This window comes from Medicago truncatula, chromosome 4 (assembly GCF_003473485.1).
Source record: "Medicago truncatula cultivar Jemalong A17 chromosome 4, MtrunA17r5.0-ANR, whole genome shotgun sequence".
NCBI classification, from domain to species: Eukaryota; Viridiplantae; Streptophyta; class Magnoliopsida; order Fabales; family Fabaceae; genus Medicago; species Medicago truncatula.
Genome location: NC_053045.1, coordinates 50,354,342 through 50,378,457, shown reverse-complemented (window position 1 = coordinate 50,378,457; position 24,116 = coordinate 50,354,342). Strand labels below are relative to the sequence as shown.

The window sequence follows — 24,116 nt, the reverse complement described above, 5'->3', positions numbered from 1 at the left end:
GTTTTTACAAAACAACATCCAAACGGATCCAAATATATTCGGTTTTTTGGATCAGTTTGCGGTTTTATTTTGGATCGGTTTGGATTTGAACAACTCTATTATCTTCTATATCAGCTTAAGAAGTACATTGTTAACAAATTTAAATTAGTTTTTGAGATGAGATTCAAGCTCAGTTACGATGATATCAAAGAAGAGTCATATTAAGGATTGTAATGTGAAAATTAGACTCAAGACTTACACTAAGCATTAATATTGATATTAAAGTTGTATTGAAATCTTTCATTATTCAAATTTTATGATTGTTGGATGTATAAATATGTTTGAGTACGCTCATTATTTGAGTTAACTTTTGAGACGAGATTAAATTCATTTAACATGTATGTCTTTTCTTTACTGTTTACGCATTTTATATGATTTTTTTTTTAATGTAATGAATCCTGTCTTGATGTGGGAATACTTGATTGAATTTATTAGTTTGAACATTAAAGTCGTACTACGTAGCTTGTCCTTAAATTTTTTCCTTCCAAATCAACATATATAGAAGACTAAAATATGAGTAGCCTTGTTACAAAATTCTATGATTCATGAATGTTGTCTTGCCCTCGTCTTCTGACCTCCAATTACGTTGTTGAAATTTTTGTTGTTTTGGTCTGAACTCTAATCAAACTTTCATGTTGAAAGTATCTAGTAACCTCCTTCTCAAGCATGCACAGGACTATAAGAGGGTGCACTAACACACCTAAGTTATTGGCACTATAAGTGCAACTTTAATTAGTCACGTCACTTTTCCTTGAAATTAATTAGTTTGCGTAGTGTTCCTCTTAGTGACGACTGCATTACCACTAATTACACACTTATTTAAAATAATTACTTTCAGATGTAAGCTTAAATGGGAATATATAAGGTGGACGGGGAAATATAAAATAAAAAAAAATTCTTCAATTAACAAGATTAATCATTCGTGCGATAAAAAAAGATTAATCATTCGTAAAAAAAGTAAGATTGATCATTTGCGTCAAAAAAAGAAAGAGAGATTAATCATTATTCTATCGTTATAAAAAAATGTTAAGCCATCCTGTGAGCATAGCTCATTTGCATGGACATGCATTGTTATATGCATGGGTTGGGGTTCGAACCTCGGACACTACATTTAAATGCTAAGCTTAAATTGATGATCATATAATGAGCTTAGTAGATTGTAAACACATTTAATTTAATTATATTTTAGAACCTGTCTCGAATTTTTTCACGTTCAAAAAACCAATAACGATATACTTCATCCCGTCCTTTTTATAAGAATATATATATATATGGTCTATATCAAAGACCATAGGTAATTAAATAAACATGAGACAATTTTTCTTCTAAAATTAAAGTATAACAATAAAGTGAATGTATAAGATTATGCTGACGGAAATAATTGATTGTTGGTATTGGAGCTTACAATGTCAGTTTATTTTATAAAGATTGTGCTTTATTTCTTCGGTTGAGATTTTCTATGATGGTTAAAGGTATTATAAGTGTAAGACTTGTTTTTAAATTTAGAGAGAATTTTTTCATGCATAGCACACTGACATGGTTGAAAATGTCAAAGTGATTTCATATAAATTCTATGCTACTAAGTTTGACTCATTATGTTTTTTTGGGTGGTGTTTTTAGGTTTAACAAATTACATTGAAAGATTGAGGACTATCCAATAACTTGTTAGTCGTCTAATTCTTGAGTCAGAGCCGAATCGCATCAAGTGTCTAGGGTTAGTGTGTAATATGAACTAAACAATTTTAACGATTGAGATAAATTACTAAAAACTGCATATATTAATTACTGTAGACGATCCCGGTCCCAAATGTAGACGATCTCGGTCCCAAATTTTACCACATCTAAAGTTGTTTGTCATGTGTTTTTCAAGGCAACAAAGAGTAAAAAAAGTGAATTACTTGTATATCGTGCAACCAAGAACAATTTAGACAGCTACAAACAAAGAAAATTCAAATTGAAAGAAATTCACAGTAACAACCGTGATGTGAAGATGCTTGGAGATTAACCGTCGTAGAGTAAATAAATTTGACAATGAACTCACAACTGCTACAGTATGGTGCGGACACAGCTCCAACTTGCATTGCAAGCAATATATCCAATATATCATGACATACACGATTAATTAGTTTATACATAATTGCTACATGCATATATAACACACAACTACTTCGTACCTAACTCCTATAATGAGTAGTAGTAAGTGACCAGTGGTATTATTAACCTATGTAACTGAATTGCTGTCTTAATTTGCTGGCCAATTTCAATTGTATTGTTTTGAACTTCTACATTTTATGGTATTTTTTATTGATTTAATAAACACAACAAGATATGTCGGGGAAGTGTATAAAATAGTTTAGCCCCGGAACATTATACGACAATTGTTTCATGTTTACTTTAAAATATTTTTCTTCTTCAATATGGGGAAATTATACGTGTAGAGTTCCTAAAAATTATGACTATAGTGCCTTGCAAGTCAATATATATTCTATTCAAATACGATTTAGACACGTTGCCCTCTAAATTTGATGCTTGGATATGATTAGACACAAGTCATTCAGTTTTAATGATTAAATTATGGAATTTGTTTATGAGAAAATTCTTGGAAAGGAGAAGATCTGAAAAAAAAAAAATTAACAAATAAGATATATATTTTTGAAAAATGCTAACAATTGTCATTTAAGATTTTAGTTAAGATTAAAAAATGACAAATTTTGACTAGAAAAATGTGTATGTTATTTTCACATGTGTTTGGTTTATATTTTTATGATAAGATCGTTAAACAATGTTTTTGAAATATTTGTTAGCATGATATTTTTAAGATATATACTCTTTTTTTTTCACATGCGAGAGTCTCCTCTATTAACTCTCGTGAACTCATTTCAACTGATCATCATGTACAACATTGATGATATATTGAGATAAAAATAACCAGATATTCATGTTACAAACAAGCTCATTCAATTTTAAGGAGTTTTAATAATGTATTACCCTCCGTAAAAAAAATACCTCTATATATTACTCCCATTTAAGAATTTTTTGTGAGATATTAGGTTGGAGGGATTGAGTTTTTATTAGATACTACTATTAAAAAATTATAAATAAGTAACGTGTACACGTGAGATCCATTTAAAAACTCAAAAATGGATGTGTGGATGCTCTAAAACACTCATGCATGTTCCTAGTGATCTTATAACTCTTTTTTGACCAATCGAAACGAAGTCCAATTTTGTCGTGGGCAACTATAAGATGATTACTATGCTACTTTGAAAAATAACATTTTTGTTCAACTGAATTAAATTTCTGTTTGTTCACATTAGATGTTTTCCTAACATGACTTTAAGTAGTACACTATCTAATAGTTTGGTATAATGGAAAGAAAATGGTTATTGAAACAAGATTAATCAAACCATTATATTGCATGTTAGGTTTAAAGGAACACAAATGTCGCTATTTGGTCCATTCTTTTATTAAAATAATACCATAATACTCACACTTAGTCCTAAAAAGCTATACATTTCATATATAGCTAATTAACGTATTTAGGATAGAATCCGATATCAATCCTAACTCACTACACAAAATCAAATTAGTAAGTAAGAATTGTCTAAACATATATGGTTAATATGAGACTAAGAGCTCTCCTACTTAATGAAATAGTCTTTTGGCATGAACTCTCTATTTACTCATAACATTGATACTTTTATTGAGAAGGTTGTAATTCGTGGAAATGAAACTTATGAGTGTCATCGAGTAAATTACCGTGGAGTGAAAAGTTATCAAAGGGGAAAAATAATTCATTTTTTTTCAAGGAAGGGAAGAATAATTCTTGGGTAAACACATTACATTCACACATAAAAAAATACACATCATTTTTTTTTAGGAAAAAAGAAATACACGTCATGTAATTATTTAAAAAGTATACTATATTGTTTGATTATTATTTTTCTACTTTTGTTTTTTTTTTCTTCTAGTAATCTAGTGACTAAAACTTACACATGCAAATGTGGAGAAGTGGGGTGTTTAGGGTTCGAGGTTCGAACCCCAACCTCTGCATATAATATGCAATATCCATAGCAACTGAGTTAATCTCATGGAGATTACTTTTGTTTTTTTTATATGACCTAAATGTAATGTCCAAATTTTTGTGTTAAGAATTGCTCGACTATGAAACAATAATGTATTGTAGTCAGCGACGAAGCGATGTGTGTTAATGGGGTAGTTTTTAGCTACCCAAAAAATATATTTTTTATATTTAAATAGATTAGTATATTTAGTAATTAGTTATTTATTTTTGTGTTGTCTGGGGTTTGAACCCTATATCTTGCATATATTATGCATTGTCCTTTTTTAGGGAATATTATGCACTGTCTTTATCAACTAAGTTAAACTCATGAGGACTGGTAATTAATTATCTAATAATACTATATATTTAGCTACCATAAATGAATCTATTTATCAAAAATTAGTAGAAATACATTTTTTTAAGAAGTCACACTAGTCCATCGAATAAAAATGAAAATATTAATAGATACTCATTTGTTTCATATATGTATTTTATTTTGACATTTTTTATTTTTAAGCGGCTACAACGAAATTTTTACTAACAATAAAAATTATCAAAACGACACTCTATATTTTTTTTTATCTTATTTCTTTATATTTGGCCTCTTGATACAAAGATGGTTTTACTTCCCCATCTAGCTACTCTAGACTAGGGTAGGTCCTTATAGACATTTTTCCATACTTTTGTATCTAGAGTACCTGACGTAATTTCTTCAATAGTATTTTGACGGTATTTATCATGCACTTCTAGAACCCGAGCTAGACTCTTGAAGAATCCTTTTTGTTCTTTGGTTATGTATGGAAAGATAAAAACAAATAAATGATTACTATTTTTAGTATTCACTTAACTTTGTTAGGATTAGGGGCTTTTCTTCTGTTGGAATGACTCCTATTAGTATTGAAGGCTTATTTTGCTTTGCCGTTGATTGTATTGACCTAGTGAGTCTTCGGTTGGAATGTTTCACGTAAAACTTAATCATATATATAGGCTTACGCTCATAAGTCATAAGAGATAGCCAAATTGATTTTCACACCGATGACAGTTTCAATATCTACTAACATATCTAGATGAGCTATTTTCCAAAACTCTGACTTAATAAAATTAATCTTAAGTCTCAAACCATTCATTCCAAATAAACTAAAGTCTTTAGCACACTAAACTACTTATAAATGCGGTCATACATATACGCTAGGCACAGTAATAAGTTATTAAATTTCCGCAACTCGTATTAATGATAGTCAGTTTCATGGATATGCTATGAAGAGCTATAATTTCCAAAGTTGAAAACAGAGCAAAAATTGACTTTAAAATTGTTATATTTAAAAGTTTAGGTAAATGATCATTTTTTGTTCCCGAATGTGTAACGAGTAATCAAAACTTCCTCTCAATATAGAGAAGTTAAAAAATAGTTTTTGATTATGCACTCTTTAGTCAAAATAGTCATTGACGAGAACAAATGTTCATATTTTCGATTAAGAAATGTTTACATCTTTCATGCCTACTTCAAGTTTAAATTGTCTTCGCGTTATCCCACCACACTTCAACCCTCCAAAAGCTCCAAGGTTATAGTGTTAAAGGAAACATTTTAATGTCAGAAATCATGTTGACTAACAGAATACACAATCAGACACTTTTGTAATTTCTCTACATTGATGGACTTGACTATTGTGGCTACTTGTTATACATTCAGGAACAAAAATGATCATTTGCTCTTAAAAGTTCACATTAGTTTTATAAAACTAGCTCATCTGAAAATGTCAATATTATTAGATTGTAGTATATATTTACACTAGTTTGAACTCGAGACCCTCACAATATTTTAGGTGGTGTTTGCCATTTTATTTATAGAAGAAAAAAATTATACTATTGAGTACATTTATGTTAAATTAGTATTAAAAAATTATAAAAACAGAAGTAATTAAATTTTGTATGTTAATAAACATCTTTAATTCACCAACGTAGGATCAGTTATCATGGAGTTTCATAAAATCAACCGGTTACCTTGTTCATGAAGAACATAGATAGAGTTTTCTAGCAATCACCTTCACCATATCATGAAGAACACAATACGTAGTGATGACGAAATGATTGAGTAAGAGTGAAATCATGGCAGTGTCTATGTAATGGCAAAATGTTAAAAAAGCATAATCATTTCACGCATTAATATTATTTTTTTACTTTTTAAGATATAAATAACCTTACACAAATCCATGCTATTGGGTCACACATCTTTCAGCATCACCAATTTTGCGCAGATAGGAAACACCAGAATTCCTTATATTAGTTCCCACATACCTTTCACAACCCATAGTGGACCCCTCCAACCTTCTCCTGTTTATCATTGTCTCCTAAAAACTTTATAATTTTTTTAATTATGCACATTTTTATTACTTATGATTTAATTAATTACAATAGAAAAAGGTGAGGGCTATATATAAAGACAGTGTTGGTGAGACTTTTACTTTTGCATTACTTTGAAGGACTTGCATTGGTCGTGAGTTATGGGGAGACAACCTTGTTGTGACAAACTTGGTGTGAAGAAAGGTCCATGGACAGCTGAGGAAGACAAGAAACTCATCACTTTTATTCTTACCAATGGACAATGTTGTTGGCGTGCTGTGCCTAAACTTGCCGGCCTTCGGCGTTGCGGTAAGAGCTGTCGTCTTCGTTGGACTAATTATCTTCGTCCTGATTTAAAGAGAGGTCTCTTAACTGAAGCAGAGGAGCAGCTTGTTATTGATCTCCATGCCCGTCTTGGCAACAGGTTTTCTATTTATCTTATTCAGCTGTGTTATTTGAACATCAAAATAAGGACATCAGAACGATATTATATATGTTTATCTCTATATGACATCATTTGACACTAAAATTCCGAGGTCAAAAATCATTTCTCTTTTAATCATTTAACTAGCAAATCCTTCAATTAACATGTCTAAATTAGTAATTGATGTTAAAAGTAGGTGGGCATTTTGTATCATGTCTTAGACAGGGTTTTCTTGTGGCATAAGCAATTGAATATTTGTTTTGCTTACTAGATTATATGGACATATATTTAAAGATTTCTATATATTATAGCATAATTATCTTCTAGTATTAATTTTTTTTTTTATAAATATGGTTTTCGTCCGTGCGCAATTGCATAGACTAATTTCTTACGTCAGTGAGGGATTTTGATATATAGTTGATTGTTGTCTCAGGTGGTCGAAGATTGCTTCACGGTTACCCGGGAGAACAGACAATGAGATTAAAAATCATTGGAACACACACATCAAGAAAAAGCTCATTAAGATGGGAATTGATCCCATTACTCATGAACCTTTGAATAAACAAGCATCATCCAATGATAGTAGTACTTCATCCCCTGCAGAAAATTTTTCACAGCCTGTCAACAATCATGAAGTGAAGGAAACTGATGGGGTTGTCAATTCAGAGGAGAATTCAAGCTCATCCCCAGCTGAAAATTCTTCTGGAGAAGAATCACTTTTGCTAGATAGCATTTGCAGTGACGATTCTCTAATGAATAGTATATGGTTGGATGAAACACCATTGGTGGAAGCCCTTTGGGAAATGGACACTACACCTATAGCAGAAAATACAAAAAATGACATAAATTTTATGCCTTCTTGGGAGGATAATTGTGCTTGGCTATTTGATTGTCAGGACTTTGGTATTCATGACTTTGGATTTAACTGTTTCAATGAGATTGAGTCAAGTACACTGCAAACTATAGGGATCAAGGAAAATAAACATTAGCATATGAATAAGCAAGTATATTTGGCTTGTGAAAAAAAATACCATGAGCTCAAATTAAAGCTGTGTTGAGTTTTATTTAGTTAGTGTTTCACAAATGTTCTTGAAATTCCTCTTATGAGGTTCCTAGTGAACCAAATCATAAAAATGATAGCAAGCCAAAAATCATGGTAATGCTACATAGTAAATATACTTTCTTCCAATTAATTGGTGTAATTTTATGTGTACTTTAGTGGCATGAAAAAGTGAAATGTCAAAGTAAGATTATTAGAGGTTTCTTTTCTAACATCAATATATTGTACAAAGATGTTTAATTTGAAAATAATGGAAAAATCTTATGTGATTATTTATCCTGCTGTATTCTCTTCATTAGAGGGTTCTATTTTCTGTCACATTAGATGTTGGGGCGCATATGCTGATGTCATAATAACATTTTGACATGCTAATGAAATGAATTGAAGCAGAGACATATAAGTGTTACACATACTGTTTGTCATGTGCACAAAAACTATACATTTTCTTTTTGTTGTGATGTCGCCCCCACTCTTAACCTTTTGTTATTAAACTATGTTATTAAGTTCCTTTACAAAATCATGCGAGAATGGTGCCCCATAAAATGATACTAGGAGTGAAAGAGGTCTAGAAAAATGATAGATAATAAGAGGAGAGAAAAAGAAGAGATAAAAAAGTGCAAAAAAAAATTGATAAAGTATATAGAGAATGATGAAGTGATCTCTATAAAAAAACTATGTTATGAGATGAATTTTTAATTATTTTCGAATTTAAATAACGGATTTAATATATTTTAAAAATATGTTGAAGAGTGATTATAACTTACAGGTTTTGGAGTTTAGGAGGAGGAGGGAAATGCTTTGAAAAAAAAGGAATGATGAAGAGAAACGAGTAAAAATATTCATTTATCATTATGTACAAAAACACTAACTCAAAAATATGGTGTTTTGCCTGTTTTTACCCCTCAAAGGATATATGTGTGTGTGATATTTAAAAAAACATAACTATATGTTCATGTATCATTCATTCATTCAAAAAAAAAAAATGTATCATGTTATTCTTTCAATTTTTTCAGGCCAACGAGGATTGATTGAGCCACGAAACACCCATTCCACTTTCTTTGTGTCTCCGAGATTGAGTTCGTTGTTGATTTCATTCGGTTGATTCTTTAGACCTTTTAACGTGATATTAATATACCGAACCTTGAACAAAAGATTTCCACCGTTGAAGTGTATGCAAACACTGAACAAATCGACCATTGTTTCAAATCTACATCATAAAAAATTAAACAATCAATGAAAAACTCATTCAAACATTTCATCAAATACTGGAAGTGAAAATTATACATAAACCCTAAAACTCATAACTACAACATAAACATGCAAACATCTAAACAATTCAGCAATATCAGTCATTTACATGTAACATTGAATCATTTTTTGCAAAAAAAAAAAAAATCAAAATTTAAACAAAATCCTAAAACTAAAAAAAAAAATCTAATTTAAGAGGAAAAATGTAACATATAAACATAAAAAGGTTAATGGTGTTTGATTATGAAAACTTACTTGTTATTGGAATGTTGTTTGATTTGAACTTGAAGGAATTTGGATTTGGGTGATTTGAGAGAGATTTTGGAGATTTTAGATGGGAAATGAGAAAATAGGGTTCTGTCTGACCTTTAAAACGACACGCAGCGTGAGTTAACTCACGCAGGAACAATTTTAAAAATTTGGTTGGAAATGAGCAAATTGTGTTGGAAGAAGAGCAGAATTCATATATTGTTAGGTGTGAAGACCTTTTAAGAGATTTGTAAGAACATTGGAGCAAAGGATGTGCTTGGAAAAATGGTAATTTGGATGCTCTTGTTGTTGCCGAGATGTGAGCTATGTAGCATGAAATGGAGATTGCTTAGGGCAATAGAGTCACAAAAGATGTGGCGGAGAGTGACTCTAAAGTCTTTATTTTATATGATTACTTTTGACATGACGTACAATCATATTTTACCAACTTTGACTTGCCAGTTTCAACCATATTTAAGGTGAGGGAAATCGTTGTGCATATTGGCTTTGCAAATTTCAGTTTTGGCTTGAATAATACATATTTACTCATCCTTAATAATTTTCCTCCTTATGGATTCTCTTTCTCTAAGCTTGTTAAAATTTCGTTAATTTTTTCTTCGTTCTCGATCCTCTTTTATATATATGGTTGGGAAGCTGCGTAGGGGGATGATAAAAATTAACACACTCCCTCTGTCCTAAAATATAAATGGTTTCGAGAAAGAAAAAATTTGCCTCGAATTATTAGTTTTACAAAATCAATAAATGATTTTTCATATTATACTCTAACAATTTATTACTACTTTATATATATATATATATATATATATATATATGGGATAGGATCAAATGACACCATGGTGTCAAAATTAGTTTGACACCAAATCTCATCCATTCATTTCATTTAATCCAAAGGCTTAAAACTATCACCAAATTAATTAATATACACCAAATACTCTCTATCACCTAATTAAGAAACATATCTATCATTATTAATTTATAATCAAACATTCCATTTTTATTTCCCCAAATTTATTTGTTCATCTTTTTTATTTCCCCAAATTTATAAATTTTCCCAGATTTCTATAATCATACTCAAACTTTTTTTCTAAACTTTTTTATAAAATGAATGGTTGAACTCATATACCTATGGTTGTTTGAGTCATCATCACCATCAATGATATTTCTTTGTCTTTATCTCATATACTCATATTTTTTTAATAATTAAGTAAATTGTATTAAAAAAAATCAACAAGTTCGACAAATGATTCTTGAATTGTTCATGCTAATTAGATTATTTTGTCACTCAAAGGTCTAATGTTTTTTTAGAGGACTCGTTGTGTCTCATGTTTAACTGAATTAAGATTTATCATGATTTTATAAAAATTATAAAGTTTGAGTTTGTGCTTATGGCCAAAAGAAAAAAATTAGGGGAAAATAAAAAGGGTTTGAATCTACCAAAAACAAGAATGTATTATTTGATTATGAATTAATGATGATATATATGTTTCTTAATTAAGTGATAGAGAGTATTTGATGTATGTTAATTAATTTGGTGATAGTTTTAAGCCTTTGGATTAAATGAAATGAATGGATAAGATTTGGTGTCAAACTAATTTTGACACCATGGTGTCATTTGATCCTATCCCTATATGTATATATATTTTAAACATTTAATTTATCTTTCTTATACCTTTAATGAAATATAATTTTATTAAATAGCATATAATTTTTCTTAATTACCCTAAAAAAGATGTAATTTTTGTTTTTAATACAAAATTATTTACTTTTTTAATTTTGGTGAAATGGTCGAAACAATCAAACAATTTTATTTTGAACCAACGTATGCGTATTGCTCCAGTCACCGCCTTGCTCCGCCGTGATTCCTCCTCACTGTCGGAATCCAAATTCGTCCTCATATAGTTCGATTCGGTACGTTTTTTCATCTTCCACCTTCAAATTGTTAGGGTTTGAATGATCCAATTCCACTTCAACAGAAAAATTAAGTTGTTCTTGAGGTTGCATATATGAATTTAATCTGAAATATTATCCTTCTGTTGTGTAGACCTGGAAATTTTGGATTTTTTACAATAATATGTGATAACACTGCCACATTATCTTTCTTTGATTATTCAATTATGCTTTTACAGAACTCCACTGAGAATGTATCATGTTGTTCGATGTGTTTTAACACCAAAATTAAGAAAACCAAATCATATTAATCATAAACCAAGATATAACACATGATGGTTGGTGTTTTAAGTGCTTTCAAACCAAATTTTTTATCTTTGAGCTAGTTGCCTGGTTCAATTTTAGGTTGACTTAAGTACTCTCTTTTAATTCAGACCCGGTTTCTACTTTTTATTAAACAGCTCTTGTAATTAATTCAGACCCGCATGCATAATCTTGTTAGTTTCCAGGCCATCTTTGTTGAAACAATGGCAGAATTTTGTTAGTTTGAGTTAGAGATTCTCTTGGCATGTGAAATTAAAACTGAATGTCATACATTTTTAGTTTACTCCTCTTTCTGGACGAACTTAATGCAGTAATTAGTAGCCAATTCATTGAGTGTACAGATAATATGTTAAGCGAAGAGTTGAGATAGGTTTTTTCCAAGAACCGTAAATTTGAAAGAAGATAAAATCAAGCACTGCCAATAGCTGGTTCTTGTGTATAAACCTGGAAAGAAGATCCTTTGGATGATTTTGGCTTCAATAACCAAGTAAATGATCTTCCTCACGAAGGTTAAGTTTAGCTTCTATGATACATGATAAGAGCCTGCGACCTTTCAAATCGAAGAGCCTGCGACCTTTCAAATTACATGACCTCTAAGGCTCTAACCTACATGTCTGAGAAATTCCAAATTACAATTATTAGCTATAGCTTCCTTGACATTATTCACCTGGAATTGAATCTAATTGACTTTCACCATTAAGCCCTTGCTCATCAAGAGACGTTGCGCCTTACAAATTAGACACTTGAACAAATAATTGTGTGTAAATACAAAACACTCAATTGGGTACTTCAAATTTAGTACTCTTATCAACTTGTTCACCTATTTTATCAATATTCCAAAATAGTCTATGACTAATCAAAACGTTGATCAAGTTAATCACTCAATTAGTTTCAGTTAAAGTGGTGATGTGCCACTTTAAGTGATACACCGGTACTAATGGACCATTTTGAAATATCTCTTAAGCAAGGAATTGGATTGATTCTAGTTAGTGACAAAAGTATCATATATATGACATGATGTGCTAGCTGTAAACAAAAGCAGTGAAAATTAGCTGGAATATCTTGAAAAACTAAATATAAAAAATTCCTATATGAATTATAATCTTAGCACCGATCTTTTTCCAGCATTATTATAACTTACTTCTGTTAAATTGTGCAGGAGTTCTCGTATTTGTAGCAGAAGGAGGGGGGTTTGACAGATTGAGCAGAAGAAAGTAGAAAGACGGGTCAGTTTATGCTACAACAGAGGAGGAATGCGAGTGATGGGAAGCAGCAAAAAAGGAGAAGTTGTGGTTGGCAAAGAAGAGGTTATCACTAAACTCAAGGATGACGGTGACTTCGACAGGCTTCGTTTAAAGATCATTCGTAAACTCAAGGACAATGTATGCTTCACTCCAAATTCCCTATTTATATCATATTACATATTCATGCCTTTTTTGATGTAATTTATATCTAACGGTCTAACTAGGCTATGGATATGATAATAATATTTTCAATCTGACTTATGATATATTTGAAGTAATATTGGTATTTGTTATTGAGTTTTATGGCTTTCTGTAACGGACCATTTATTTGGTTTATGAGATTGGAGTTTTCTAATTTAAAAAAAAAATACCAACTAGAATTCTGAATCTGACAATTCATTACAGGAAGAGTTGCGACAACATATTATCTCAATTGTGAAACAGTCGGAAGCGCTCAATCGTGCTGGAGCAGAAAATATGAAACCTAGACAACTTTCCGATGTCATATATGAAGAAGTTGGGTAAGTTTTCCCCCACCTAGTATCTGTGTAAATTGCATTTACACACTTGTACTCTTGATTCTTGATATTCTTACTCAGATTGCATTTTCTTTCAACCATGTTGCGACTCTGTGTGTACCCTCTTTTGAAGTAGTTGGGTCAATTGAGTTTATGTTTATGTGGGAACTGTATTTTATTTTCCTTTTTTTTTCAGTGAGAATGTAATGAGCCACATATCGGATAGTTTATGGCAAATAATTAGATCAAGTGATGGCATGAAAGGTGAAATCGTGGAAACGGTGCAATCTGTCTACGATAAACTGGCGAACCCCAAAGGGAAAGATGAGGTTCTGTTATCAACATCTGATGCAATGTCAATTCAGTGTCAAGGTGAAACAGCTTCAGCTACTGAGAATGATGATACTTTGTATGAAAATGAGCCTGAAGAGCCGCCTGGTTTCACTCTCTTACCGAATCATCTGAATAATAACAATCACGACGATCGGGATAAAGGGAAGGCACAGGTTCAGAGGCAAGGATCCACCACAGAGTGCAAGGAAGATTCCCACCTGTCTCAGGATACACCTGGTGAAGATGATCATAACATTCCACCACCTGGATTTTCGAAAGACCCGGAGCACAATCCTGTAGCTAATTGTAGTGATGAAGACCCTGATTTACCGCCTGGTTTTAGTTGATGAATTGAAAGGTGATTTATTATTTTTCTTCTGCTCTGGGTCTCTTTACATCCCAATCTAACGTAGGATGCATTATTTTTTCTGATACGCACGAGGTCAATAGTTATCAATACTTTTTGTAGGAACTCATCCCAATTTTTTATGAAATGGATATTGGATTTTCATTATGATTTGTCTCAAAAGCTATTAACCAATGGAAACCCTTTTTAATAAAAAGTTTCTGGTTTTCTATAGATTTATCATTCTGTTTGTTGGTACAAAGAGGTTGAAATGAACAGGTTAAATTTCATGAGGGTTTCAGACGAGAATTCAAAGTTATCCCAGCTTAAAATTCTTTTGGAGAAGATACCCTTTTGCTAGATAGCATTTGCAGTCACAGGTCTCTCTAATGAGTAGCCTATGGTTGGATGAAAACATCATTGGTAGAAGCACTTCTGGAATGGGACACCGGACATTACACCTATAGCAGAAATGGCAAAAAATGACATGGGCTTTATTCCTTCTTGGGAGGATAATTGTGCTTGGCTATTGGACTGTCAATTCTTCGGTATTCATGATTTTGGGTTTACTGTATCAACGAGATAGAGTCAAGTACACTGCAAACTATAGGGATGAAGGAACATATTCATTAGTATACGAATAAGTACATCTGGTGGTGAGGGAAAACGGCTTCAAAGATCAGGGTTAGAGAGGTCAAATATGTACATGTGACAAAATATCATGAGCTCAAATTTATGTGAGTTTTAACTCTTTTTTTAGAATGAAAAATTTAGTATGTTAGTCTATTTAGAGTTATGTTGTAGGTGATGATAGAACCATCAACCTTTTTATCACTCCATTCCTTAACTCCCCACCCCAACCATCACCCCACTCTTTAAAGAATGTCTTTAAAGAATGTACAGGTGAACCTTTCCTTCCTAGAGAGCCAAATAAAAATAATAATAGCAAACCAAAAGTTATTGAAATGCTGCATAGTTCACACACTTTCTTCCAATAGCTCTATTTTTATGTGTGCGCTAGTCATAAAACAAATGTGAAATGTCAAAGTAATATTAGATGTTTTACTTTGAAATACACAATCCCTCACCACTTGTTACTGTCGGAGTCTCAGAGAAGCTACATTTTGTTAAATGGCACACTTCTCCTAAGATATATGTCTTAATGACACATACACTCTATTTTATAACTGTGAGTGTAATTGAGGGAAGATTACTCCCTTAGGATGTGGGGTGTTCAAATCCAAACCGATCCAAACTAAAACCGCAAATCGATCTAAAAAAACCGAAAACCGCAAAAAACCGAATATATTTGGATGCGTTTGGATGTTGTTTTGTAAAAACCGCTAAGATCGGATCGGATTTTGGATCACTTTTTCAAAACCGAACCAAACCGAACCGAACCGCAAAAATAAATATTAATACTTATTTATTCTTTTATTAGTATTATATATTGCATTATTATGTTGTTTGTTAAATTTTAATCTTATATTGCACTAATTTAATCTATATTATTATTACTTCATATGTTTAAAAAATAATCGATAATTTTCATACTATAATTTTATCTTTTTTAATATATTTTGCATCAAACCTATTATTTTACCCTGTTTCTGTAATATTAATATTAATAAAGAAAAATTATTCCTTAAAATATATTTTGCATTTTGGACATCCAAAAACCGATCCAAATTAAACCGCATATAATTGGATCGGTTTGGTTCGAATTTTTTTAGAATACTCATCCAAACCGAACCGAACCGCATGTGATTTTTATTTGAATCGGTTGACATTTTACCTCAAAACCGATCCAAACCGCACCGCGAACACCCTAGATGTGAGAACATGACCACAGTTAGCTGAAATAGTGGATTTTGACTCAACTCTTCTGATTAGGCAAGATATAAGTTTAACTACATCCACTCCTTTAAAGATAGGGCGATATGGAGAATGTGGACAACGAACAATTAATCTACCAGTCGAAGCAAGTGATTTTGGGTTGTAACTCAACTAATTTGTGTGTTGTTAGCCATGATAATGTGTGTGGGTCGTGAACGTGGCACAATTAGAGTTCTATAAATACTAGTTGTAACAATTATTTTTGACACACTCAAGTATATACTTATCTTTATCATTTTTATCCATTACTTTCATAGAATCTTAGTACTTTTTTTTCAAAAAAAAAAAAAAAAGAATCTTAGTACTTAAATCTTTTGTAGTAGACGCTATTTGTTTTAGTCCAGGACCCACAACTGAGTTATTAAGTCCTTTTCTCAGCTTGATCGTATGATGAAAAGGGTTAACTATCAATAACTCATAACTCAGTGAATTTATTCCAGTTCTTTGAAAAAACAACACGAAAAATTCTGTATAGTTAGGTAATTGGGTAATGTCTTGGAAGAACTTTTCATCCAAGTGAATTCAACTAGCTCGAAGTAGACTAATATAATAAAATTTCCCAAGCTAAAAAATTCGCATTCACAGTACCAGTCTTGAATGTTGGCACAAATTAACTTTTGAATTTTTTAACCCTTAACAAATAATGAAATAACACTTTTTATTTATTTTTTTAATAAAAAAATGACACATTTTAAGGTTTAACACTGTACTTTTTATTTAATCACTTTATCATCATTTTTTTGGCAAGTGACATAAACTTCTTTTAAAGCAGTGTCTCCTCCACTTAGTAAACAACGAATTGCGATTCAAGAAACTTTCTTAATCATGATAGATTAAAGGAGCAAATATGTCTCCATTAATTAATGATGCTCAATAATGCATATGATAACACTCCAAGAAGAAAACAACGCGATTAGATAGCAAACTAATCCCAACCTGTGGCCTAATAAAGCCTATAAGGATTGTACTTCTGACTTCTCTTCTACTGAAGTGTTTTTGTTATTATCGACATAACTTCTACTGAAGTGTTGTGCACTACAAGTATGGTTATTTATTGGTGTCTTCTCTTATCTTCTCTTGAGTTGGCTTAACATTTGCTACTTGTCCTTTACCTCTAAAAATGGTAATAATTGTGGCTATTAGCTATGTTACATGTATAACATATTTATATATATTAGAATAGATTTGTATATATGTCGCCATGAATTTCTTGCGGTACACGTTGGTAGATATTGCAAATCAAAAGTGCTCACCAACTTTAACATGTGGCAAACCAAATAATGTCTTAATATACATGACAAAATAATATTTATGAATTTACTGACCACCCTTATGAGCAATCTACAGTAGCATTGCTGATTTGGTGATAATAATAATCATCATGTATATTTGCTTTAAAACACTTCATATTTTGAGATAGTTGAGATATCTTACAACTTAACAAGAGGTCATAATTCAATAACGTTAAAACTCTTGATAGTAATTTAGTCTAAAAATAGATGTGTTGATTAATGTGTCATTGTATACTTTCTTCGTCCAACATTATTATATTTTTAATTTAAGTATAAAAGTATACTATTAGTAGCATAAATAGGTCCTCGAACCACACCTAAAGGTAATATCTATCCATTTTTATCTCTCACTCTTTGTTCTCATGCTGACTTGAACGTCAAACTGCTTGCAAGCACCCTTCCCCGTCCCTTACTCGCATCTCAATAGTTGTTGCTCGACTTTAAGCCAATATTTTGATGTTCTCAAATCTGGAGTTTAAAATGTTCATGTAATCATACGTAACCTTAGTCCACATACACTTACGCAAAGTCGGTTGACATGAAATTTGAATTTCTAAACATATGTAAACATTAATAGCATAGACATACGTAAATGCAGTTCTTGTAAAGTTTAAAATGCCGAAATTGGCAAAATGCAGAATAGCATAGACATTTCCAGAAGTCATAGCTCAACTGGCAAAATGCCGAAATTGTTAGGCCAGATGCCATGACCGGGGTTCGAACCCCGGTACCTCCACTTATGTGTGTGAGTTTATAATGGCTTTGCCATTTCGTCTATCTATAAAAAAAAAAAAAAAAAATTATAACTTTAAACGATGTGTATGCAAACTTAGGTTCACGTTCAATTTACACAAACAAAATTCATAAAGCTAATGTATGCAATAGAGTATTAATGAAAGACTTTCCGAGTCAATCTTTAATTTTTATTAAATTTAGATGTAACCAATATTTTTTTAGGTGCGGCTGAATAAATCAAACATTTTTTTTCTTTCAAAACCCAGAATCTGACCAAATAATCGATTAATATAGATAATTCAACTCCACCGTCTACTTGTTGGGTCTCGCCGAAGCAAAACTAACTCTTCAAAATTGACATCGGAAAAATCTAATCATAAACGTTTAGAGGAGCACGTCTCAAGCCAATGCCAGTGTGCTAACCCAAGTGGATTAAAAAAAATCAATACATTAATATCATCTATAATTTCAATCTTACGTCCCCGTGAGCATAGCTCAGTTGGCAGGGACAATGCATAATTATATGCAGGGGTCGGGGTTCGAACCCCGGACACCCCACTTATTTACTTTAAAAAGTGAATTTCTAGCCACTAGGCTACTTGACCAAAAAAAAAAAAAAAAAATTTCAATCTTACCCATCCATTTAATTTAAGTACTTAATTTAATAATACTAAAAAATAGGATTGATAACAATTAATTAAAATTTCCCCTAAAAAAATAAATTTGTTATGAATATAAGTAAATAGAGACAGTAATAGAGAGAAGGAGAAGAAGAGAGAAATATTCTTATTCACTAGTGTGTATCAATGTTACAAATGAGCTCTATTTATAGGGAAATAGAGTAGCTTATGAACTAAGCCCAAAACCTAGTAGTATGGCCCACTAACACATTTGCTATTTGGACATCCAATATTAATATTTATAACACTCCCCCTTGGATGTCCATCGAGGATATGCCTCATTAAAACCTTACTAAAATAAAACCCCGTGGGAAAAAAAATCTAGTGAAGGAAAAAGAGTACAATATCCTTTTGAGTTTGAATTGCCTCGTTAAAAACCTTACCAGGAAAACCCAATGGGATAAAACCTTGGTGAAGGGAAAAAGAGTGCAGAACACATTTATTTCTCCCCCTCATGAAGACAAATATCTCTTAGACGGCGAAGACCAATTCTTTGTACAAGTTTCTCAAAAACTTTACTTGGGAGCGACTTTGTAAAAACATCTGCAAGATTATCACACGACCGAATTTGTTGAATGCTGATATCACCATCCTTCTGAAGATCATGAGTGAAAAAGAATTTTGGAGAAATGTGTTTTGTTCGGTCTCCTTTAATGTATCCTTCTTTCAACTGAGCGATGCATGCTGTATTATCTTCGTAAATTATTGTTGCATCCATTCTTCCGGAGGATAAACCACAATTCTTTTGGATGTGCTGAATCATGGATCTTAACCAAACACATTCTCTACTTGCCTCATGTAATGCTAAAAGTTCCGCGTGATTTGATGATGTTGCTGTTATTGTCTGTTTCACAGATCTCCATGAAATTGCTGTATTTCCACTTGTAAACAAATAACCTGTTTGTGATCTACCATGATGAGGATCTGATAAATAACCTGCATCTGCATAACCAATTAATTCTAGTTTGGGTACTTTAGGATAAAACAAACCCATATCCATTGTACCTCGAAGATAACGAAGTACATGCTTGACCCCATTCCAATGTCTTTGTGTAGGTGAAGAACTGTATCTTGATAATAGGTTAACAGAAAATGATATATCTGGACGCGTATAATTAGCAAGGTACATTAATGCTCCTATTGCACTAAGATATGGTACTTCAGGACCAAGTAGTTCTTCACCTTCTTCTCGAGGTCTGAAAGGATCTTTCTCCACATCTAGTGATCTAACAACCATTGGAGTAGGCAATGGATGAGATTTGTCCATGTAGAAACGTTTTAACACTTTTGCTATGTAAGTTTCTTGATGCAGAAAAATTCCATTATTTAAATGTTCGATTTGCAATCCGAGACAAAACTTTGTCTTTCCCAAATCTTTCATTTCGAATTCTTTCTTCAGGCAATCTATGGCTTTTGGAAGCTCTTCGGGAGTCCCAATAATGTTTATGTCATCAACATAGACAGCAATTATAGCAAATTCATTTTCAGATCTTTTCATAAAAATACATGGACAAACAGAGTCATTTTTGTATCCCTCCTTTAGCAAATATTCACTGAGGCGATTATACCACATGCGTCCAGATTGTTTTAGCCCATAGAGAGACTTATTTAATTTTATGGAGTAGTCTTCCCTAGATCCTGAACTATTTGTATCAGGTAAGTTAAATCCTTCAGGGATCTTCATGTAGATGTCACTATCAAGTGAGCCATACAAGTAGGCAGTAACCACATCCATCATATGCAAATTTAGCCCTTCATAAGCTATAAGACTAATTAAGTATCTAAAAGTAGTTGCGTCAACTACAGGTGAATATGTCTCATTAAAGTCAATCCCAGGTCTTTGCGAAAATCCTTGAGCAACGAGTCTTGCTTTATATCTTGCAATTTCACCATTTTCATTACGTTTTCGCACAAACACCCATTTATACCCAACTGGTTTCACTCCTTTAGGTGTTCGGACGACAGGTCCAAAGACTTTTCTCTTGTTGAGCGAGTATAATTCTGCTTTAATTGCATCTTTCCATTTTGGCCAATTCTCGCTTTGTTTACAATCTTTAATAGACCTTGGTTCATGATCCTCGTTATCATTCATTACATTTAGCGCAATATTATATGCAAAAATATCGTCAACGTTGACTTCATGTCGGTTCCATTGTATTCCATTAGTGACATAATTTATTGAGATCTCTTGATTTTCATGTATGTCGGGTACCTGATCAGCTTCTTCTGGAACTGAAATATTGATTATGTCAGAAGGGTCTGTTGAAGTTTCTATATCCTCATTTGGGCCGTCTTTTCTTTTAGCTCCTTTTCTTGCACGAGGATTTTTATCTTTGGAACCGATTGGTCTGCCACGCTTCATGCGTGGTTGAGACTCGTTTGCAATATGAGATAGTCAAACAGGAACATTCAATTTTATTGGAGCATTAGCAGCTGGTATGTATGATTTAGTCACACTTTTTGGATCAGTGAATGCATTTGGCAGTTGGTTTGCTAAACTTTGCAAATGAATTATCTTTTGAACTTCCAGTTCACATTGTTTAGTTCGAGGATCAAGATGAGACAATGAAGGTTCATTCCAACTGATCTCCTTTTTCAGCTGCATTTTCTCTCCCCCTAATGTTGGGAAATTTGATTCATCAAAGTGACAATCAGCAAATCGAGCTGTAAATAAATCTCCTGTCGTGGGTTCGAGATACTTTATAATAGATGGAGATTCATATCCAACATATATTCCCAACCTTCTTTGAGGACCCATCTTAGTGCGTTGTGGTGGAGAAATTGGAACATACACCGCACATCCAAATATTCGCAGATGGGAAATATTAGGTTCTTGACCAAAAACCAATTTCAAAGGGGAAGAGTCATGATAACTGGTTGGCCGGATGCGAATCAATGTTGCAGCATGCAGAATTGCATGTCCCCAAGTGGAAATTGGGAGTTTACATCTCATGAGAAGTGGTCTTGCAATTAACTGTATACGCTTAATAAATGATTCTGCAAGTCCATTTTGTGTATGAACATGTGCTACAGGATGTTCAATGTCAATTCCAATGGACATGCAATAATCATTGAATGTTTGAGATGAAAACTCAGCAGCATTATCAAGACGTATTTTCTTTACAGGATAATCAGGGAAGTGAGCTCTTATTCTAATTAATTGAGCTAGCAATCTCGCAAACGCCTGGTTGCGAGTTGACAATAAACAAACGTGTGACCATCTTGTTGATGCGTCGATTAAAACCATAAAATATCTAAATGGTCCGCACGGTGGGTGTATTGGCCCACAAATATCACCATGTATGCGTTCTAAAAAATTTAGAGATTCACTTCCAATTTTTGTTGGTGATGGTCGAGTTATTAACTTCCCTTGTGAACAAGAAGTGCATGAAAATTTATTAGATTGAAGAATCTCCCGGCTCTTCAATTGATGACCACATGAATGTTCAATTATTTTTCGCATCATTATAGATCCGGGATGGCCCAACCGTTCATGCCAAACCACAAAATTATCATGATTTGTAAACTTCTGGTTTACAATTACATTTGCTTCAATTGTACTAATGTAGGTGTAGTACAATCCAGAGGAAAAAGTAGGTAGTTTTTCCAATACACATTTTCTATCTAAGTCATGTTTTGTGATGCAAAGATATTCAACACTTACTTCGTTTCTTGTTTCGAGATGGTATCCGTTTAGGCGAATATCTTTGAAACTTAATAAATTTCTATGAGACTTAGGTGAGTACAACGCATTCTTAATATATAATTTTGTCCCTCCACATAATGATATATTAGCTCTTCCGGAGCCTTCAATTATCTTTATAGTACCAGATATGGTATTAACGGTTGATTCTCCTTTTAATAGGTAAGAAAAATATTTTTTATCTTTGAGAATTGTGTGGGTAGTTGCACTATCAGCGAGACACATTTCTCCATAGCTACTCATTCTATAAAAAAAAAAAAGAATAAGAATGATAAGAAATTGTTTAAACGACGAGGAAATAACTTTTATTGTCAATAATATTGAGAAATTCAAAGACACACTTAACATGGAGAAATTCAAAACTTTCTAAAACATAAGACTTTATTACTATCATAAAAAAAAACTACTTCTTCACGGTTCCATCTCCAATAAGATGATCAATTTTTTCATTTGGATCTTCAAAGAAATCACCAATATCCAAAGGAGTAGTATCCAGGTCACCATAAATATCATAATCAGCATCATCACCATCATTATAAGCATAATGAGTTTCAACCTTTTTTCCTTTGTTTTTCAGTGATTGCTGATAAAGGTCAACCAAATGCTTTGGAGTACGACATGTACGAGACCAATGACCTTTGCCACCACATCGATAGCATATATTTTCATTTGTTTTGCTATTTTGTCCACCTTTTTCCTTTTCAATCTTTTCATTATTTTTCCACTTCTGGTGGAAAAATGGGGTTTTGAATTTTCCATTAGGATTGTGGGAATGACCACGACCACGACCACGACCATGACCACGACCGCGACCACGAGCTTCTCCAAAATGGTTGTGTTGTGATGCATTCGCTTCAGGGAATGGAGCTACACCAGCAGGGCGAGCTTCATGATTTTTCATTAGAAGCTCATTGTTTTGTTCAGCAACCAAAAGACAAGAAATTAAATCAGAGTATTTTTGAAACCCCTTTTCACGGTATTGCTGCTGCAGGAGCATGTTGGATGCATGAAAGGTTGAAAATGTTTTTTCTAAGAGATCCGCATCTGTTACCTTTTCACCACACAATTCTAATTGAGAAGTAATTTTGTATACTTCAGAATTATAGGCAGTTACAGATTTATAGTCCTGTAAGCGCAAATGCATCCAATCATACCTAGCTTTTGGGAGGATAATGGCTTTCAAGTGCTCGTATCTATCTTTTAGTTTATTCCAGAGCACAAGTGGATCTTTCACAGTGAGGTATTCATTCTTAAGTGCTTCATTAATATGGTGACGAAGGAATATCAATGCTTTTGCTTTTTGTTGTTCGGATGCCTTATTTCCTTCTTTTATGGCATCTACATTTCCTTCAGCAGCTAAGTACATTTCAGCATCTACGGCCCAAGTCAAATAGTTGTGTCCAGAAATTTTTAGGGCCTCAAAATGGAGTTTTGACAGATTTGACATTCTTACTATCATCAAATTATAAAATTAATCAAGTTAGATAAAATATAACAGAGTTAGAAAAAAAAATAGAAGAAACTATTATGTAGATTGATCATGTGAAAAATAATTAAGACATAACTAATAAAACATTAAGGAGCATGACTATTATGAAATATAAAAACTTAATTTGTTTCGTAAAATAGAATTTATTTTGATAGACAATTTTCCGGAAAAGATAGGCTTTAAGAAAATTCCCTCCGTCCTAGAGTGATTATCTGATGCAACAAC

General features: G+C 32.4%; 3 protein-coding genes across 4 annotated transcripts; 2 read left to right on the top strand and 1 right to left on the bottom strand.

Annotated features, from left to right (window-relative positions):
- Window positions 1-6,551: 6,551 nt before the first annotated feature.
- LOC25493630 (MYB-like transcription factor ODO1) lies at window positions 6,552-8,091 on the top strand. Its single transcript, XM_013602196.3, has 2 exons — window positions 6,552-6,866; window positions 7,300-8,091. The coding sequence occupies exons 1-2, from the start codon at window positions 6,604-6,606 to the stop codon at window positions 7,853-7,855; spliced, it is 819 nt and encodes a 272-aa protein (XP_013457650.1). The 5' UTR covers window positions 6,552-6,603; the 3' UTR covers window positions 7,856-8,091.
- Window positions 8,092-11,214: 3,123 nt separating this feature from the next.
- LOC25493629 (uncharacterized) lies at window positions 11,215-14,930 on the top strand. 2 transcript variants are annotated; one of them, XM_039833748.1, is made up of 5 exons: window positions 11,215-11,352; window positions 12,815-13,037; window positions 13,305-13,420; window positions 13,614-14,108; window positions 14,376-14,930. In XM_039833748.1, exons 2-4 carry the CDS (start codon window positions 12,909-12,911, stop codon window positions 14,095-14,097), a joined length of 729 nt encoding a protein of 242 aa, XP_039689682.1. In that variant the 5' UTR covers window positions 11,215-11,352; window positions 12,815-12,908; the 3' UTR covers window positions 14,098-14,108; window positions 14,376-14,930. The 2 variants fall into 2 exon arrangements, with proteins under 2 accessions (XP_039689682.1, XP_013457649.1); XM_013602195.3 differs by having other exon boundaries at window positions 13,614-14,930.
- Window positions 14,931-22,805: 7,875 nt separating this feature from the next.
- On the bottom strand, window positions 22,806-23,849 carry LOC112420928 (uncharacterized). The gene has a single exon (XM_039832797.1). It carries the CDS (start codon window positions 23,847-23,849, stop codon window positions 22,806-22,808), a length of 1,044 nt encoding a protein of 347 aa, XP_039688731.1.
- Window positions 23,850-24,116: the final 267 nt, after the last annotated feature.

Bases quoted from the DNA above. Each gene is read 5' to 3' on its own strand.
- LOC25493630 (XM_013602196.3), top strand. From the start codon at position 6,604: ATGGGGAGACAACCTTGTTGTGACAAACTTGGTGTGAAGAAAGGTCCA. The intron at 6,867-7,299 runs GTTTTCTATTTA...TTGTTGTCTCAG, and splicing joins CATGCCCGTCTTGGCAACAG to GTGGTCGAAGATTGCTTCAC.
- LOC25493629 (XM_039833748.1), top strand. From the start codon at position 12,909: ATGCGAGTGATGGGAAGCAGCAAAAAAGGAGAAGTTGTGGTTGGCAAA. The intron at 13,038-13,304 runs GTATGCTTCACT...AATTCATTACAG, and splicing joins TTCGTAAACTCAAGGACAAT to GAAGAGTTGCGACAACATAT. The intron at 13,421-13,613 runs GTAAGTTTTCCC...TTTTTTTTTCAG, and splicing joins GTCATATATGAAGAAGTTGG to TGAGAATGTAATGAGCCACA.
- LOC112420928 (XM_039832797.1), bottom strand. From the start codon at position 23,849: ATGTCAAATCTGTCAAAACTCCATTTTGAGGCCCTAAAAATTTCTGGA.